Here is a 20059-nt window from a genome sequence, read left to right as displayed (position 1 = left end):
ACCACTTCACGCGAGCTGTGTTGTCCCTTTAACTTTTATCCTTTTTGTTGTGTTTTGTTCTATTTTCTTTCATCTATTGTTGAATGTAGTTCAAGGTAGTTTAATATTTAGCCAATAAACTCCATTTTATCGAAGCATCCTTAGTGTGAGCGTCTCTCTCTCTTGCCCTGGTCTGTGGACTTTGCATAAATCTAGGTTACCTCACACCCTCATCTAAAGGTTTTAGCAATAATAAAATTAATACTGCATAGACCGCAACAATTTTTTCTAACGTTTCAGTGTTCAGTGTGCTTATGACTTCAGTGTAGTATTTCTACAAAATATCAATTTGAGTTATTTATTTAATGTCCTCTTTACATGCGGGCTGTGTATGTATCATTTTTCATTCATCCTGTTTTTTCTGGGTTTAAGACGTCAGGGTGACATAGAGGAAGCCTAGTTTCATTAAATTCAATAAAGAGTCCTTGGGCAAGACTCCTAACACCATCTTCACCTACTACGCTGTAGACTGGGGTTCAGTCCCCCACCTGGCTCAGCACCCTACACTACACCAATAAGAGTCCTTGGGCAAGACTCCTAACACCATCTTCACCTACTACGCTGTAGACTGGGGTTCAGTCCCCCACCTGGCTCAGCACCCTACACTACACCAATAAGAGTCCTTGGGCAAGACTCCTAACACCACCTTCACCTACTACACTGTAGACTGGGGTTCAGTCCCCCACCTGGGTAAACACCCTACACTACACCAATAAGAGTCCTTGGGCAAGACTCCTAACACCACCTTCACCTCCCTGTGTAAAATGATCAAACTGTAAGTCGCTCTGGATAAGAGCGTCAGCCAAATGCCGTGAATGTAAATGTAAACACAGAGGACGTGATACCGGACATAGCGGCTTAATGTCCAGCATTATCTTCTTAGAAGTGTGGCGGATTATTGACGGCTCAGCTGTGATCACCTGTGTTTTACTACCTCTTCTATTTCTTTACACGTTCACAGTTTTACTGTAGAGCTCGACTCCAGCTGTGTTCTTTACGTTTAACAGCACAACTTAACATTCCTTAGTGCTGATTTCCAACTTCAGAGAGCTTTGTTTAGTGACGGTCAGTAACGGTCACATCAACTACATTTTCTTTCTTTGTTCAACAAAGGAATAAAAATGAGTACCCCTCCTATTTCTTTATTTGTTAAACAAAAACACATGAAAGTCAACTCAAAGAGCTTTGCTCGAGAGTAGTTGTGCTTCTTTGTACAACAAATATTCTCATCTCAGCTCAACTAAATGTTTCTTTAGCATTAACGAAGAAATGTCAGTCAGTGTCTCAAGAATTCAGAGAAGTTGAGTGAACAAGAAAAAAACTGGGGAAATTCGGTACCAGGTTTTTTTGTTGTTGTTGTGCAAGCAAACTTTTTTTACAGTGCACTAATTTTAAGATGTTTAATGAAGTAAAATCATCTCACTGTGTTAGTAGATGATTGTGCTTGTGAAAAAGTATTCGCCCCTCAGCCAGTTCCTTCTGTTTTATATTATAAATGACAAATTCTGCAAATCTTTCAGATCATCCAAGTAACTTTATTATAAGATAAACACAACAAGAGTAAAATGCAGCTTTTAAATGCTCATTCCATTAATTGAAGATTTCTACAAAATCTCTGTCACCAATGTGAAAAAGTCATTGTTCCCTAACCCTAATAACTGGTTGTGCCGCCCTCAGCAGCACCAACTTCAATCAAACGTTTGTAATAACTTGAGTCTTTTACATCCCTGTGGAGGAATTCTGGCCCCACTCTTCTTTAATGAGTTGTTTAAATTCAGCGACATTGGACAGTTTTTTAGCACAGGAATCTAGAACCGAACAGGCTGAACGAGATGATCAGTCATGCCTCATGATCACCAAACAGTGAGAGGCCGTTTATTTCAGTAAAAGTCAAGCAGTGAAGACCCCACCACGCTGAGGTCCACAGGCCTCAGATCAGGCCAGTCTGAACAGGGGAAACCATGGAAACGTGAGAGAGACGGTGTGACCCTGATCCTGTGGATGACCCGCAGGGGGAGAAACACACCTCACTGGTCTAGAAGGACATACTGAAGGATCACAGTGAGATTTCAAAAACACGGCACTCGCCGCTTTCCAGCTGAAAGAATTCAGGAGAGAGACACAGACTAAAGAAGCAGATCATCCTCAGGGGGTGAAGTCTGATGTTAGATAATATCGGCTGATTCAGAGGAATCTTCCTCTAACAGCCTCCGATTTCCATCATTAAATATCACTAAGTTCAGGCGTGTGTACGGACGCATGTTTAGACAATCTCAGGGGATTGTAAATACAGATTAGAAGAGCAACACCTGAAGGACTTTCTCTAGAGCAGCGCTGCACCTTCTCTGACCTTCCTCTGCTGATGATGTCCTGCACTCACTGATCTCACAGTTTCTGGACATCATAATATATTCCTCAACACAACAAACACAATGTGTTCCCCTTATTTCTGGATCTTTGGTGAACGTACTGAGTTTTGTTTTGTTTATTTATGTTGTGCATATAGTTAAACAGCTCTTGAACCAATAAAGGAGTCATAGCCCACCTGTAATTTTCACATCACAGTCATATTCATTCATCATATATAACAGTTATATGTCATGGAAAGTGTGTGAAGGAAATGAAATTAGTCTTTTGTTTGGGTTAAAGTAATTGTGAGATTGTGTTAAAATAGTTATTGTGTTCTATTGTTTTAATGTGTGATTATTATTATTATTATTATTATTATTATTATTATTAAAGACTGAATCTGGTGGAATGCAGTGTTGGCTTTAAGCCAAATCTAACAGGACCAATGTTGTCTGAAAAGCTCATCAACAGTCCACAGGATCTAATTCCCAAAGTCCCTCGGACGTCCAGTGTCTTTCTTATTGTGGAATCGTGAACCTTGACCTCAGCTGATGAGTATGGCTAGTGAAGTTGAACCCAGCAGTCGGTTGAATTTGGTTAACTGGTTGATTTAGTAGCTAAGGGGGCAGTTACTTTTTCACATAGGGCCGGGTAAGGCTGGCATTGTTCTTCATTTGAACATTTTGTGTTCGCTTGTTTTCTAATATCAAAATTGGTTTGATGACCTGAAACATTTACATGTGACACGCATGCAAAAAGACAGAAAATGGGCAAATATTTTTTCACAGCATCTTACGTGATAAAATGACTTACAAATAAAAAATCACTAGAAATAAATTTCAGAATTTCAAAATATTCCTGCCACCGCCTCACGGTGTGAAACATTATATGAGCACTGAGTGAAGATGAGTCCACAGGAGAAGGTTCCATTTCAGTCAGGACCACTTCATCAAATTAACATTTCATTTCCACTTACAGCGGCTATATTTGGGGGGATGGTTCTGTTCGGGGACCTCCCTGCCCTTCCACACAGAAAGCCCAAGGCAGAGCAGCAGAAAGACCCCCAAGCGTGAGGCTTAAATCAACAGACTGACAGATCTGACTGATCGTTTGTGTACGAGGTGATCAGCTGAGCCGGCAACCAAAGTGCACTGGGCAAGCGGAGGGCTTCACGGTCATCACTAACCTCTGCCTCAGTATGTCTGTGACTCCAATACGCTTTAAAAAGACCACCACTGTTCCAGTCTCTAAGAGACCTGAGACTCGAGACTCAGAGTCTTACCTCACTGACTCGATACTCAACTCAGATTCTCGATAATCGACCCAGACTCTCAACTCAGAGACTCGATAATCGACTCAGACTCTTGTGGTTTCTTTAGTAGCGATGCTGTGAAGGTGTAGGAACAAACTCTTCGGTGACACCTGTCTCTTGCATAAAAAGATGTTTATTAGCATTGAGAGGTCGAAGTCACAAACAAGCCTTTGCGAAACAGCTTGGAGAGAACAGCCAATAGTTTCTGACACGTACATTTCAGCTCCTGGTTTTATACCTGCTGTGGACGTATAGCCCACATCTGGTTTCTGTTAAGATAGCCTCAGTTCGATGTATGGCTCCTCTCAAGCCAAATTAGGTATAAACATACATTCTTCTCCAGAATGGCCCTGGTCGTCTAACCCCCATATATAGCATTGTTATCATTCAGGGGGCCCCTTTCCTGTCCAGATGCCTCCTGCATCAGCTCGACTGAGACCCTGTGGTCCTACAGAATAAACTCAACCAGGACCAATACGATAGAAATTAATGTTACGACTATAGAATTAATAAGATCAAATTCACCACAGTTCCCCCCTTTTTTGGGACATTTACGTCTCAAAAAACCAAGAAAGGGCTCTTACTTGCATACTGTAAGTACATGGAGTGTGAGAACGAAAAACCTGTCAGGCAGCTTTCTTTCTTAAATGTCCATCAAACAATCTAGACAGGAAAAAGTCTCTCGCGGTCCTCCTGCCCTGAGCAACCACCTATTGTACTCCATGTTAATCTTAAAAGGATAACAACAAATCACTTAAAATGTAATTGGCAAATACATTTGAAACCTCAGAAAATAAAATAAAAAAATGTCCACCTTCCAGCTGGTCAACCCATCGGACTTTCCAGCAGACCTATCCCTGCCTAACAACCATATCCCTAGCCATCGAAAAAGAAAAAAACATCTGAGGTTCCAATGTACTTACCCCATAACAGAAACATCATTCTTCAAACAGGTACAATAAACAGAATAACACCAATTATAACATAATGGAACACAAACAAATACTTGTACAGGTACATAAACATAAGAATGTGTCACACTGAAGCTCCTCCTTGACTCTGGACAGTCCATCACAGCATCGTGGTGTCCATGATGTCGTGAATAGGAACATCCTCCAGTCCATTTTATTTTCTCGGTCGGGACAAGTTCCTTCAGCATTCCCAGTGGCCTTTCCCCCCTTTTCTCTCATACTAGAGGAAAGAAAGAAAGCACCAGCCAGTATCTTTTTACAAAACCACAGACATACAGTAATACATTGATTAATACATTAGTTAATATAAATCAAATAAATGGAAATTAAGTATCCCATTACATAATGACAAAAGACAAGAATAAATGTCAAGATTATATTAAGCTCAATACTCAAATTGGATACTTATCCATCAGTTTAGGCGTTATCACTTCTTCCTCTTCTATATCAGTCATCTGTAAGACTGACAACTGACCTTTTTCCCCTGGCATCACAACTCCTACCCATTTCAATATCTTGGCTTTCGCACAGGTCAATATCAGCGTACAAAAACAAAACATTGCACACAATGATATAACCACTGCTATCAAAACCTGGACTATAGCTGACCCCAACGGACCCAACTTCTCTAACAACCAAGCATTAGCTGACCATCCAGCTCCCTCAGAAGGACCAAATGCATCTCTTATATGTTTCAATGCATCTATAACATTAGTTATGTTATCAGTGCTATCAGGAATTAAAGTATAACAGTCGTCTCCTGTCAAATTCAAAGCCACACAAAGACCTCCTTGTTTAGCTAAAATGTAATCAAGCGCCATATCATGTTTCAACAATGTCAATCTATGACTCTTTTGAGTATTGGACAAATATTCAAAACCTTTTATTGTCTCATTTGCAAAACCTTGTAATGTATAAGTAATATTATCAATATGATCAGCCAAAAACGTCACACCATACCATGGAAATATTCCAATTCCCCACTTCTCTCCAAGACTTATTCTCCAATGATAGGCTTCCAAGTCATGAAATTTTGCCATCTCTCTTTTCCTCCTACTTCCCAAACGACCACTTGATGAGTTCCCACGAGGATCTTGTCCTATCCCTACAGTAAAAACTTCATACGGTAGCTTTAATGTTGCCATATAACAACAACCTGTCCATCCATATGGCAAAAATATATAAGCTTTATCATCACAAACCCACCAAATGTCCTTAAAATTCCCAATAGTTACATTTCCTGGTGAGATTTGATTCCTCACCTTTAAAGTTACACTCGACTTTCGCTTTGGTAAATGAAAAACCACTTCGTACAAGTTTTCCCAAGGATACTTTGTACGATTACCCAAAGTCATCATATAAGTCTCACACTCTAATATTCCCATAAACACCCCTGGACCTCCACGAGTGTTATTTGAGCAAAAACACTTGTCAGCCTGCACTGGTTTCACCTCTATTGCATCAGGAATCGCCGTCATCACATCCTCATGCTGATCAAGTAAATTTATGTATGGCAAGTTACTTAACCAAGCACATTCTAACTGAGGTCTAAACAAATTTGATGATATAGCCATCCATCTATTTTGTGGCGAGCGTTGATGGTATAACAACCACGATACTACATAATATTGACATTTGATAGCTAATGGTTCCGGCACCGCTTCTAAAATTAAAGACCATGAACCTGGTGCTGGGATCTTCACTATACATGGACCATCCACTTTACTCACTGATCTCACAGAATGAGTCAACTGCTGAAACCATAAATTTCTCCCTGCAAATGGGTCTGCTATTTTCATTGCTGAGGAATCAAATCCATATGCTTTCCACTTAGCTTCTCTCTTCTGTAATGCATGATAATGGTCAATCGTATCTTCTGATATCCAATCAGGATCAAAAAACTCATCATCCACCATTGGTTCTCTGATTTCAAAAGTCTCATTACTAGTCTGCACACTAGACTCTATCTTTAGCATAGACTTCTGAGTTACATTTACCCCCTCTTTAAATTTTAATGATGTCATATCAAATGTCTGGGTCACATTTACAGAGTTCATAGGCATCAAAGATGTTGTCTCTGTTTCATTAGCCAAAATTAGCCTTGTCCTAACTTCACTTGTAATGTTTCCTGAAGTGACAATAGTAGAGGCTGTCACCATTGCTGTAGTAACTTGCAACCCCTTCAGAGACAAAGCTAAAGTAGTAGCCTGTATTGATGTATTAACACTCTTAGTTATTTCCAGAGCTAAAGTAGTGACCCTCATCTGTGTATTATTCACCCTTGGAGTGGTTGCTGTAAGTAACTCCCCCTGAATACTCTTCACAGCTGTAAGTGCTCCAGTAGGACTCACATCTTTTAACACAACTACCACCTTACGAGTTATGTAGCCTTCTCTCCACCCCTTACTAGATGGCACAAACTTAAACTGTTGCTTGAAATAAGTACATGTATATTCTCCCTGATCTTCCCATGTGACATTACGCACAAAAAGCGAACAATCATTCTTAACTTTGAACCACCCCATGGCATTATATAAAAGATACTTCCTCTTATCATGAGGAACTGCATCAACGTCAGGTCCCTCTAACAACACATCTTCACCACGACTATTTCTCCACCGAGGAGGGTTATTACCTCCAACATTAAATCTCTCACATCGACAGGGAAGATAAACCCCTCTTCCTATTTTAGCTCTAACTACCGTCTTTAAAGGATCTGGTGTTGTCAAAATGATCTGAGAAGCTGCTGTAGTTGAATATGACTCATTTAGCAGAGTTATGTTATCTAAAATCCTTTCTCCCTCAATTCTCGTACCGTTTGGGTCTAACTCTTTTCCGAACTGGCCTTGGGCTCCTCCTTCTAACTGAACCCCCTGATGCTCCTGTAGCTGAGTTACTGCCCTTTGTGGCCTTTAACGCTTCACACTCCACTGAAATAGGTTCTGCTGGTTCTGGGACATATTGGAAGTCAATGTCACCAAACCTTCTTTCCTGTCCATTAACTGCAGAGTCACTTCTGGCATCATCAGAAATGTACACAACATCATCAACATCTTCCACCCCAGGGACAATCTCACCTTCTGAAATTTGACTCTGGAAATCTTTATGCATTTCGACTTCTTCACATCGTTCTGCATTCTCTTCTGACTGTCTTGAACCCTCATCATGACTCTGAACAATTCTATACTACTCATAAAACAGGAGCCTAGCACACCTCATGCACCCACAGTTTCTCATGCACATCACTTCCACACTGCCCCTCTTTCCAAACTCTCAAGAACAAAACTTTTCACGCAACCCTAATAATTCTCAAATCTCCTCTTTTAACCCTTAAGGTATATTTTAAACTTTTGGAACTCGTACAAAGGTCTGTCCACTCTCGCATCCACACCTGAAAAGCCACACAGCACAGCACCCCAGAATAGAAAAAGCCCATGAAGAGATGACCAGGCACGAACACAGACAACAGACCGACCCAGCCGACAACCGACAACAGACCGACCCAGCACCAGTCCAATACTATTTTCACCTATATTAGCAAATACTCTCCTACTAACCAGCAAACAAACATATATACCCTATTTTAAATAGTCTTTCTCAGGGGCTTATAGAGATCACTTAACTTACGTGTCCTTTCAAAAAGGGTCATTTTCTATCAAATCCCCCTTGAAAGCTCATGGTTTTTATTCCTAATTTATTAACAAATACTCTCCTCATTTACCTTAAACAATAAAGGTCCTCCTTAGGGCTCATGAAAACTCCTAATACGTCCTTTGTGGGGCTTATAACCTTCAATCTCACTATGTCCTCCTTATAAGAGGCTCATAGATTTATTTCTATCAAATCCCCCACAAAGGCTCATAGATTTATTCATATTCATAAAGTACACATTAACAAATTCTAAACTGTCCCCTTGGAGGCTCATAAAGTTCTTTCAACAATACAAGCAGAATTCCTTTTCTTCATTAATACACAGCTTTCATACATTCACTCTTCATCCACACAGCAGATCTGCATCTTAGAAACTGACACACTCAGAAAACTTAACCACACACGCATATTCAACCAACGCACACACACATAGCTGCGCAGACACAACCAACGCACACACATAGCTGCGCAGACACAGAAGCTGCTTCGCACACACTGAGAAAGAAGCTAAGGAGGAGGGGCGCTCAGCTCACACACAGACACACACAGGTTAACTGGCCCCCCTTTTTTCGCAGACAGAGAGAGAGAGAGAGAGAATGACTAGTTTTTTCACAACACACACAGACTATTTCATCAAAACACACAAATTCCACATAAAAATTCTCTCACACAGGGATTGATCATTTCCATTCATTCATACCACCTAGAAGCATATGCTTTATGGCCGCATTCCCTTTATTTTCCATATCCTTTAAAAACTCTATTCTACACTTTACTTCTACTTTTCCTTTACTATTTCCTTTTTCCCTTTATTCTACCATACTCCCCCCTGTTGCGGCGTATTACAACGCAACAAAACAAAATTTAGAACGAAGAGGCAAACCCACAACCAAAACAGCAGGGCACACTCACACAAAGCTCTTTAACGGTGCGACCAAACAGCACAACAGAACAGCACAGCCTCACCGAATGGTCTGGTCTTTTTTTACCTTGTCTGCCGGCAATAGGAGCGGATGTAGATGCGTCAAGGCGGTCGTCTGCACCGCAGGCCACAGCACGTCCGAGGTTCGTGACGCCAAATTCTTGTGGTTTCTTTAGTAGCGATGCTGTGAAGGTGTAGGAACAAACTCTTCGGTGACATCCGTCTCTTGCATATAAAGATGTTTATTAGCCTTGAGAGGTCGAAGTCACAAACAAGCCTTTGCGAAACAGCTTGGAGAGAACAGCCAATAGTCTCTGACACGTACATTTCAGCTCCTGGTTTTATACCGGTGTGGACGTATAGCCCACATCTGGTTTCTATTAAGACAGCCTCAGTTCGATGTATGGCTCCTCTCAAGCCATATTAGGTATTTAACATACATTTTCTCCAGAATGGCCCTGGTCGCCTAACCCCATATATAGCATTGTTATCATTCAGGGGACCCCTTTCCTGTCCAGATGCCTCCTGCATCAGCTCCCACTACCATTTCAGTCAGAGGCCCACAGAATAAACTCAACCAGGATCTACACAGTATAATAACCAATATAATAGAAATTAATGTTACGACTATAGAATTAATAAGATCAAATTCACCACAGCGTTCTGGACTAGCTGAAGCTTGTTGAGGTTTTTGCTCAGACGTTCAGACAGCAGGACATTACAGTGTCCAGCCTTGAAGTAATAAAAGCATGAACTAGCTTTTCTACGTCCTGTAGAGATCACGCATTTCTTAATTTAGCAATATTGTGGAGATGCAGGACGGCTGTTCTAGTGATATTAGTTATAAGTGCGTTGAAGGACAGATCAGCGTCCAAAACGACACCCAGATTTTTAACAGATGAGCGCGATGCAGCTGAGAAATTGTTAAGTTTAAGTTAGACAGTTTGTTTCTAGCTGCTTTTGGACCAAGAAGCAGGACCTCTGATTTATCTGAGTTAAGTAGCAGAAAGTTACGCGACATCCAGTCTTTTATGTCTTTTATACAGTCCTCAGTCTGGCTAAGTTTAATTTTATCATCCGGTTTGCTTGATATATATAACTGAGTGTCATCGGCGTAGCAGTGGAAATTTATGCTGTGTTTACTGATAATGGTGCCTAATGGTAGCATATATAGCATATATAATATAGGCCCTAAAACAGAGCCTTGTGGAACACCATACTTTACAAGGACAGATAATTCACCCTTTAAATTAATGAACTGATAGCCATCAGTGAGGTAGGACCTGAACCAGGAAAGAGCTGTTCCTGTTACCCCTACAAGGTTTTCCAGTCTACGTAGTAAAACAGCGTGGTCTATTGCAGTCAAGTAGGACTAGCAATGACACATTTGCTTGGACAGAAAATAATAATTTTTACTAGTGCTGTTTCTGTACGATCATGTGGCCTAAAACCAGACAGAATTTTTTCATGTCGATGATTCCTATACAGATAGGAGCTTAATTGTTTTGCTACCACTTTTTTTCCAAGATCTCAGATATAAAGTGAAGACTCAACATAGGTCTATAGTTTGATAGTTCACAGGGATCGAGGTTAGCTTTCTTGATCAGCGGTCTAATTACTGCAAGTTTAAGAGTTTTTGGGATGTATCCAAGGCTAAGAGAGGGGTTTATTATTGGCAGAATAGGCTTGGTTATTTCTGGCTAAATTTCCTTGAGTAAACCTGTAGCCCTTAGATCTAATGTACAAGTAGAAGATTTTGTGGAAGAAACAATTGTAACTAGTTCATTTTGTTGAAGTAAACACACAACAATTCCAGCCTCTCTGTAATGATTATAATATTATCAAGATTTAGACTGGCATTATAAGACAGCAGGTTTGTAGAGTTTAACTGTGTGTTCAGAATTTTCTGTCTAATTTTGTGGAAGATTATGAGGATCAGTGATGCAGAAACAGTACAGCTAACCGTCTCTGCAGGGCAGTTTACAGTGCATAAAATGTTACCTTTCCATTATAGGAGATTGGAGACTTGGTTCCTGTGTGGATCGTTTTGATTCTTGTAGTCCTGGTTCCTGATCCAGTCAGTAAGGGTGTTGACATGGTCATCGTTGATGACATCTTTGCCGTGAAGCAGTTTGTACCATTTCTTTACCATCTTTATAGAGTGGTGCTCCAAACTTTTTCTATAAACGTTAAGCCTGGTTTTACTCATTTTGGGCTTCTGAAAGTCTTTGAAAGTCTTGTTATTGTCACTATTTAACATGAATCTGGGCATTGCACTTAGGATGGTCAGTTTGAAGGTGGCCACAACATCGTCTTTCTGTATAGCATCAGCTATGTGCTTCCTTACGGCACCCTGCTGGTCAACAGCACCGGAGGCGGTCGTTGTTAATTGTATACAAAAACTCTATTCTTCAAAAATTAACAATATCAAGAATTATAAATGAAAAGAAAATATTTGCAGTGTTTGCAGGATATTATATTGAATGTCATGTTAGCTTTCCATTATAGGAGATTGGAGACTTGGTTCCTGTGTGGATCGTTTTGATTCTCGTAGCCCTTGTTGTTGATCCAGTCAGTAAGGGTGTTGACATCAGTATTGTTCATGACACCTTTGCCTTGAAGCAGTTTGTACCATTTCTTTACCATCGTTAGAGAATGTTCCTGAAAACTATTTTCAAAACTTTCCAGCCTGGTTTTACTCACTGGGTTGTCCTGAAAGTCTTTGAAAGTCCTGTTGTTGTTACTATTTAACCTGAATCTGGGCATTGCACTTAAGATGGTCAGTTTGAAGGTGGCCACAACATCATCTTTCTGTATAGCATCAGCTATGGCGTTCCTTACAGAAACTGTTTTTGTACTGGGAAACTCACGATGTATTTCTTGTGGCACATAAACCGTTGGAAGTTTAAGGCCATGACGCTCTTTAACTTTAGGAATCAGATTGGTGTCCAGAGGAAATGAGTCTGTTGCCACTTCAAGCATGGCTGTGGCTAATTTGCTATTCTGGTTTAACTTCCAGGCTTTCAATATACTACTCACTGGTGGTTGGTGATCTGCATTGATGAATTCTCCAAGACCGGAATGTTTCATTGTATATTTTTTCAATTTTTTGTACCTTTTTACTTTTCCAACCTCTTTACTGAGCACCTCTTTGTTTTCTACCTGCTTTTTCTTTTTCACCAGGCTTTTTGGTGCAGCTCCCTCTGCCATGTACCAGTCCCCTCCTCTGATGGCTTCTGTCCACTCTTTGCGCTTGACGAAAGGCTCCCATTGGCCCGAGTGTCTCAGGAGGGCGTCGGCCTCCACAGATCGGAGGCGATTTGCTTCCAAAGTGACCTCCTCTTCACTGGCCTCTGGTTTCAAGCCTCTCGCTAAAGCATGAAACAGGCAGCTCTTGTTTTGGCTGGTTAAACTAACTGTTTGATTATTGATGAGCACGTCGTAATGGCCGTCTGGGTATTGGTCACTCTTTGGTCTGTAAATCAGTGTCACAGTTTGACTGACAGGCTTAGTGTTCGGGTTCAGCTCCTGCATTTTGGTAAGCTTGCCATGACTGTCCTCTGTCAGGATGACCACCTTGGTGCCAGTGGTTTCTGACAAGACTCTGATATCCAGAATGGTACCTGCCTTTGTGGGGTTCCTGATCTTCTCGGCATGTGACTGTGAGTGTTTACCAGACTCCCCTGCAAGTTTGTGTTTAGAATTCATGTCTCCTGGCATGTATGCAATGTACCTGTTATTTTGTCCAGCTCTGAGTTTTTCCTCTGTTCTGTCCATCTTTAGGCCCCTATTTACATAGTGGCCAATGATGCCATTTAGTTTGCCTTGGACATGTGAAGCAATGTGCCTGGAGAACTTCTGGTGGAATACCTCTACTAAAGTATCAGCTAATAATGCACTGATATTGTCAACTAAATCTTGCTTGAATTCCTTCAGCATCTCGATTTGTGAAGCAGACAGCTCATTTTGCTTCACTTCCCCTGAGAAACCTTTTACTTCTCTAAACGCTTTCAGTTGTTCATGAAGGTTTGAGAAAAACTTGTTTGAGAGGCTGGCCACTGAACTGGTGGCATCTGCTGCCAGTGTTGACATATGGATGGTTTGGATGACTGTCAGAATTCCATGTGTTTTGCCTTTGGCCTCAGATTTAGCCCTCTCAAACACTTTGTAGATGGATGAGTTAAGCTTGTTCTGCCAGCTGAGATCTGCAAGGAATGGTTGTAATGCAGTGTTGCTCAACTCTCTGAAAATGGAGAGAAGATTGCTCTTTCTGTTCTTGTCCTGCAGGAGGTCAGACAATTGTTGTTTATCCTCAAGGTGTGAAAGTATAATGGAGTCTATTAATGTAGCCAAGGGCTCTGTGTGCAGGTTATGGTTCACATTATCAACAATCTTCTTTTTAACTTCATCTTTAATGATATTAAGTATTTTTGTCAGTAATTCTTCTTCTGCCTTGCTAAATCCATAGATAATAGTTTCCTGTACTATTTTTTTTGCAGTGTGTTTCACTGCATTCTTCATGTTTGTTTTTGCAACAACACTGAGGCCATCTTTAGCCTGTCTGGAGAGAAACTTTGGCATTGACTTCAATTGTTTGCCGAATCCCTTAACTGCCAGCTTAGAAGCTTTGAAGCCCTTTGCAATCAGCTTTCCAACTCCAAACCCAATTAGAGATACACCAATAGAAATGGCTTTTTCTGTAGCCCATGATTTCCAACTGAATTCTCCTGTCGCCATGGACTCGATGCCAAAGATGCAGTCTGATATTCCTTCGGTGATCAGCCCGATGCCAACTTGGGCAAATGTTCCAAAGGTAAATGCAGTGAGCAGTGCCCCTCCAATAATCTGCAAAACTCCGAGACAGAACACCAGCAGAGCTTCCCATGGGAAACGAGGCTCCTCTTCAACAGAAAAGACATATTTCAGACCTTGACTGTACAGATTGTAGGCCTCCACTTGGAGATCTTCATCAGCACTTGAGACCAGGGAGAACATGGGTGATTTCTTGACTATTGCATCCCTCCCTCTTTCTTTGATCTCCTGAAGCTTCTTAACAGCGTCACTGATGTTTTGACCAAAGTAACCCAACATGCTGCACCTGGTTGTCAACTGTTTTTCAAGGCTGGTTGGGTTACTGTTGGCTGAGTCGGCAGAAGACATTTTTACAAACTGCAGGCAGGCCATGCATTCCTCGGCAAGGTATTTCAGAGACTCCTGTGCTTTCCTGAGATCATCTATGGCCGTAGTGAGGTAATCTCCCTTCTGTTGCTTTATAGTGCAGAATGAATGACTGTAAAAAGCTATAGAAGCCCAGCTTTCATCTTGTTTTATAGCTTTTTCAAATAGCTTGGCACTTATATCCCATCGTTTTCTATCCAGTGCGATATTCCCAAACTTGATGTAGTGGTAAATGCTAGAACATGGTGAAGTCTGATTTTGAGACTGACTTTTTGCCAGAGATAAATCAGTTGTTAAGCTTTTCAGCAATTCATTTCTTTTCAACTGGTCAATTTCTTCTGATTTGGTTTGCAACCAAATTCCCCAGAACTCATTTAAGATGGCAACAACAGCTCTTTTTTCATCTTCGTCTGTGTTCCTGTGAATATCCTGAAGGGTTTTACAGTACTTTGAAAACAGGTCCTCCCGCAGTTTCATCTCAGTGACATCATTCATCATGTGGGGAATCTTTTCTGCTTCAAGTCTATCCCTTCTTTTCTTTGCCTCCTCCAGAGAAGACACTGTCCTGAAGGCCTCCTGCAGATGATCAGTGGTCATGATTACCTGAGCAGAGCCAGGATCACCTTTGCGTGCAGTTCGGCCAAAAGCCTGGAGTTCCACTCTTGTGTTCTCAGAAAGGAAAGAGAGGATAACAAATAATCCTCCATTTTTGTTTACCTCTTTGGAGACTTTTATGTCTGTTCCACGGCCAGCAAGGTTTGTGGCAATGATGACATCACCAGGAAGCAGTTTTTTCCCCAAACTCTCTTTGTCACTGCGGCAGTAGAGAATAATATTACCTGGGATGATGCCTCTCAGCTCTTCACAGATGTCTTCAGCTGTGTTGATAGTTTCACAGATTACCAAGGCTGCTCTTCCACCTCTGTATGAATTTGGGGTAATTTCAGCCATAACTGCATGTTTTAGTTCAGATTTCCACTCTTCCGTGGAGGTCTTCAGAGTACCTTTAACCTCAAATAATTTCTTACGGTTGAAAGCTGGTATTTTGCAGGCTGAGAGATTTGGATACAGGTCCTGCAAAAACAGCATTTCTGTCTCACTCCCAAGTGTCCCTGTTGTTCCATATATTTGTCCATGGTATTTTTCAAAAAAGCAAATGTTAGAAATGTAGTTGGTCACTGTTGAAATTGTGCTCAGTTTGATTTGGTGTTTGATCTCAACAAACTGTTGTAGACCATCACCCCATTTCTTACTCAGTTCTACAATACCAGTGGATGTGAAGTCCACTGGACAGACGCTGTCATTTTCTACAACATATTCCCGTCCCTCCCTCAGTCTCTTTGCTAGAAAGGCATTCTGAACCCACACTGGCAATTTCTTCTCTATGAGTTTTCTCAGGAATCCAGGGATGCTGATCTTGTTTTTCTCATTTGTACATGGGGTGTACTGAATCTTCTCTGAGATTAATTCTGCAATGGGCTTGCTGAGAATTTCTTCAGAATCATACAGAGTACAACACAAGCCTTCCTCCAAAACGAGAAATGTAAGGTCTGGAATGTCCTGGTTGTTGTACGTGTTGGGCTTTGTGAGACAGAGCAATCCTTTCTCATCTAAAGTGTATACAGTAAATCCATAGGGGACATAGTCTTCGATTTTTTGGAAAAAATCTACCATTTTATCCTGACTCACAGTTTTCAGTTTTTTGAGAAATTCATCTTGTTCACATTTGAAGAGATCCTCCGTAAATCCTTGTGGCACAATCTTTAATTCTTCAGCAATGTATAAAATATCCATTGGGTCATTAATTTCAGTTTCTTCTGTGTCAATGGAGTCAAATATGGCCTTGAAGAATGAAGCAGGGGGACCCTGTACAAATGTCTGTTGTCCTGTTGACAGGAAGCCATACTGGCTGACAAGGCCCCAGATCATGGCCAGAATAATGTTCAGGTGCTGCATGGAGACCATGGGGCTGGAAAGGTAGGTTAGCTGCACTCCCTGATCCAGCAGCAGTGAGTCCACTTCATCGATTATGATACACTGATAGCTGCGATCGGGCCTCACATCCTTCATCTCAAATATCTGACGTAGGTGATCTGCAGCAAAGGCTTCGATTGTTCCGTAGACCACGTCTTTCTGGTAGCAGTCTTTTCTAGCTTTGTCTTCAGTTTTGTCTGTGTTTGTGTCAGCTGTGATGCCAAAGTATGAGTAGAAGCTGTTCCATTCTTGTGCATCTCTTTGACATAACACAGAAGAGCTGGACAACACGTCTACTTTTTCACCCCTAAGTGCACGCAGCGCTGCAAACATTGCTATGACGCAAGACTTCCCTTCTCCAGTTCCCATCCCCAGGAGCTTTCCAGTGTCAGACAAGGCCAGGAGGCACCAGCTAATCAATTGAGTGGCTCTGGGCCACCACTTCCCTTTAGCATTACACTGGTGTACAGCATTGCATAATACTGCCAGGACTTCCTGAAGGTCTAGTGTGTCTGTGCTATGACTCAGATTCCTAGCTTGATGTACGCCTGTGTGGTTTTTGATCTCCCCAGATTTAATCATGTTTGTAACATTCTTTACTATACAGTATGATTTCTCCAGCATTTGTTCATCAATGTTTTTCATCTGCCGTATTTCATTAAAAAGACACTCAATGTTTTTTTCTTTTTCATTTCTGAAGCTCTTTTTTAAATACTGAATCAATTTTTCAGTTTTTGATGAGTTCAAGAGCTGAAGGAGAGACTGGTTCTTCTCATCTGTCCACCCAGAAGATACCTGATATGTTTCCATCAGATGTAGAATCTTCATAATGGAAATACAGTCTTCATTGAGATGGTGGTCAGTTAATGCTACAAGGAGGTTTAAGGCTTCTACTGGTGACCAAAGTTCGTGTGCCACAAGATTTGACACCTTCTGGAAGACTTCTTTAGCTTGTTCATTTGGGGCTTGGAATTGCACTGCACAGGCAAATAAAACCTCCAAACACAATTTTCCTGCCAGAGATGCCCTGTCTTTCTCTCTTTCTATTTCTCCAGCAAACACTTGAAAGATATTCTCAAGAAAGGTCAGAATGTACACCTCATTAGAAGGCAGTTCTTTTCTGGTACATTTTTGCAAGATGGCTGGGATTTTATTGTCAGCATCTGTGCATTTGGTTAGATTAGTGTGGAGTACCTGAAAAAGAGCCTTAATAAAAATGTGTCTCAGTTCAATATTCTCACTTTGAAAATTATCCATGAGGCTTTGCAGGGTCTCTCTAGCAGACACCAGGGCATCAATTTCCTGGAGCTTTGAAAGTTCCAGATTGTAGGAGGTGCTGAGACTTCTTTCAGCAATGATAAATCCTCGGCTAAGGTGAGGATACACGGTTTCCATCATCTCTAATCCATACTGAAAGTAGTCTGAGACAAAGTCATCCATGGTACCATACACAATGTCAGCTTCATAGATTTCCCTCTGTGACACACTGCTTTTATTCATGTTTGTGTTAAGAGAAATTCCAAGGTGCTTGTAGAAGTCAGCCCACTCCTTAATTTGCTCATGTGAGTGAACGTCAGAGCTTAGCACAATGTCCAGTTTGTTTCCCATGCAGACTTGTGTGGCCACAAACATGGCTGTGACACACGGATCCTCATCCACACCAACCAGTTCTGATGCCTGGCTCTTCTCGGTCAGCACCAACACACACCATCTCAGCATGTGTTGCACTGTGGGCCACCAGCACTTTGTGTCAAAAACTGCTTTGCAGAGCTGAGACAGAAAGTTTTTGATATCATCTGCATTGAGGTTTGCAAATTCAAAGGAATCTTTCATGAATGGTTCATCTTTTGGTGCATTTTCTGAATATTGCAAGACACCAGTGATAATGTTATTTATCATATCAATCACAGAATCGTCTAAATTCCTGAGTGTTTTCAATTCTGCTAAAGCTGAATCTAGACTACTCTTATCTTGCTTTCTGAGAGTCCTTTGGAAATGCTGTGGGAATCTCTCAGGGCCAACAGAATCCAGAGCCTGGATGAGAGAGTGTCTGGAGTCATCCGTCCATCCTGGTGATGCATCATTCATTTGTACCAATGTGAGCACTTCAGTGACTGGGGCATCCTCTGCATATTTCTCTAATAACACTTTGAGTAGAGTCACTGCCTCTACTGGAGTCCATTGGTTTGTTTTCACAAGTCTGAGAAGCACCTCGGTGGATTCTGAGTGGCTTTTCTTGCCATTTAGATGTGTGAGTGTGAAGAGCAGATGCTCCAAACATTGGATTTCCATCTTTAAAATGAACACGGAGGCTCTTCCAACCACATGCTGTAGTGACAATGTGAGGGTGCCCAGGAATTCTATAAGACAAAGATCTTGAGTGGAAAGGTCCTCCCCAGCCCATCGTTTGGCTATGAGAGCAGCATCCGTGTCAAAGCTGCCGTGGTCAGAGATGAAGTGCATGAGGTTTAGGTACAGGGCTTGAGTCAGCAGGAAACTCTCAGAAATGTTACATGCTGATTGGCTGATGGACTCCACCAGGCACTGCACCTGATTGAAGATGCTTTGCAGGGAAGGTCCCTCAGCTCTTTCCAGAGACAGGGCACACAGTTCTGTGATGAACACCTGAGCATGCTGCAGAGTGCTAAGGGATGGAGGAGCACTGACCCATTCGTCAAACAGGAGTTTGTCCAGGGCTGACAGGATGTTCTCCAGCTGATCAGCACTCAGCTGATCGAGAGTGAGGTTTGGAACCGGGATGCTGCATTTTGATGAGAGGATTTCTAGGAGCTCATCACCGTCACGGCCTGATTCACAGTTTGTCTCAAACTCACCCAGACGGCTTTTTAGAACTTGATGCTTGGACTCTTCTTCCTCTGAAAAGTGGCTGCTCAGTTGTTTCTCGTGCTGAGTTTGAGCTTGCTGGTGTGACTCTTCAAGTCTTTGATTCAGTTCTTCTTCTCGTCTCTTCTTCTCTTCAGCCTCTCTCCTCTTCTCCTCTTCTCTCCGTCTCTCCTCTTCTCTCCTCCTCTCTTCTTCTCTCCGTCTCTCCTCTTCTCTCCTCCTCTCTTCTTCTCTCCGTCTCTCGTCTTCTCTTCTTCTTTCTTCATCCCTGATTGGCTGATTAAAGCAGTGTTCACACTCGTATGCATTATCAACGCCAACTGGTCTGTAATATACTCCTCCATTGTAAACATACACAAATCGCCCGTGAATAGTATTTTTGTCATAATCTGAGAAGTTGTAGCATGGAGGCAAGACTTTACCACACTTGCAGCATCTCAGCCGGTTGCCCATGTCACTTTCTGATGGGGCATTCCCCATTTTGAATAGATTCTTCAGTAGCCAAGCAGTGATGTCATATATAACCTGTGTTTTTCAGAAACATGAAGTAAAAAGCAAAAGATAAAATTGGTAACAACATATTAACATAATGAAACAAAACGACATCAAATTAACAATATAGCAATTATTTTTTTAGATAAAAATATAAATGTTAGTAATGTTATTTAGTAACAGTCAATGTATATTAAACACTACATTTAGCAGAGACTCTTATCCAGAGCAGCTTACATGACTTGAATTTCTTCCCCCTTTTTATTAACACAGCTGTCTATTCACTGAAGTAATTGGGCATACGTCCCATAATGAATAGCAGAAACT

General features: G+C 41.4%; 1 protein-coding gene across 6 annotated transcripts in view; it reads right to left on the bottom strand.

Annotated features, from left to right (window-relative positions):
• Window positions 1-20059, bottom strand: part of LOC119261888 — a 28773-nt gene that overhangs the window by 4043 nt on the left and 4671 nt on the right. For 3 of the 6 annotated variants that reach the window (XR_005129245.1, XR_005129244.1, XR_005129246.1), the window contains exons 2-3: window positions 11246-19765; window positions 9300-9428 (exon numbers count right to left, since the gene is read on the bottom strand). Coding sequence is in view for 1 of the 6 variants with exons in the window: in XM_037531927.1 (XP_037387824.1) it covers window positions 11747-19720 (7974 nt within the window). In the remaining 5 variants the exon portion in view is untranslated. Of the gene's footprint in view, window positions 1-3819; window positions 4892-9299; window positions 9429-10353; window positions 19766-20059 lie in introns of those variants that run through there. The other 3 variants (XR_005129247.1, XR_005129248.1, XM_037531927.1) reach the window with 3 other exon arrangements.

This window comes from Pygocentrus nattereri, chromosome 20 (genome assembly GCF_015220715.1).
Source record: "Pygocentrus nattereri isolate fPygNat1 chromosome 20, fPygNat1.pri, whole genome shotgun sequence".
In the NCBI taxonomy this organism is placed as follows: domain Eukaryota; kingdom Metazoa; phylum Chordata; class Actinopteri; order Characiformes; family Serrasalmidae; genus Pygocentrus; species Pygocentrus nattereri.
The sequence above is the reverse complement of the archived record's forward strand: the minus strand, read 5'-3'. Positions and strand labels throughout refer to the sequence as shown.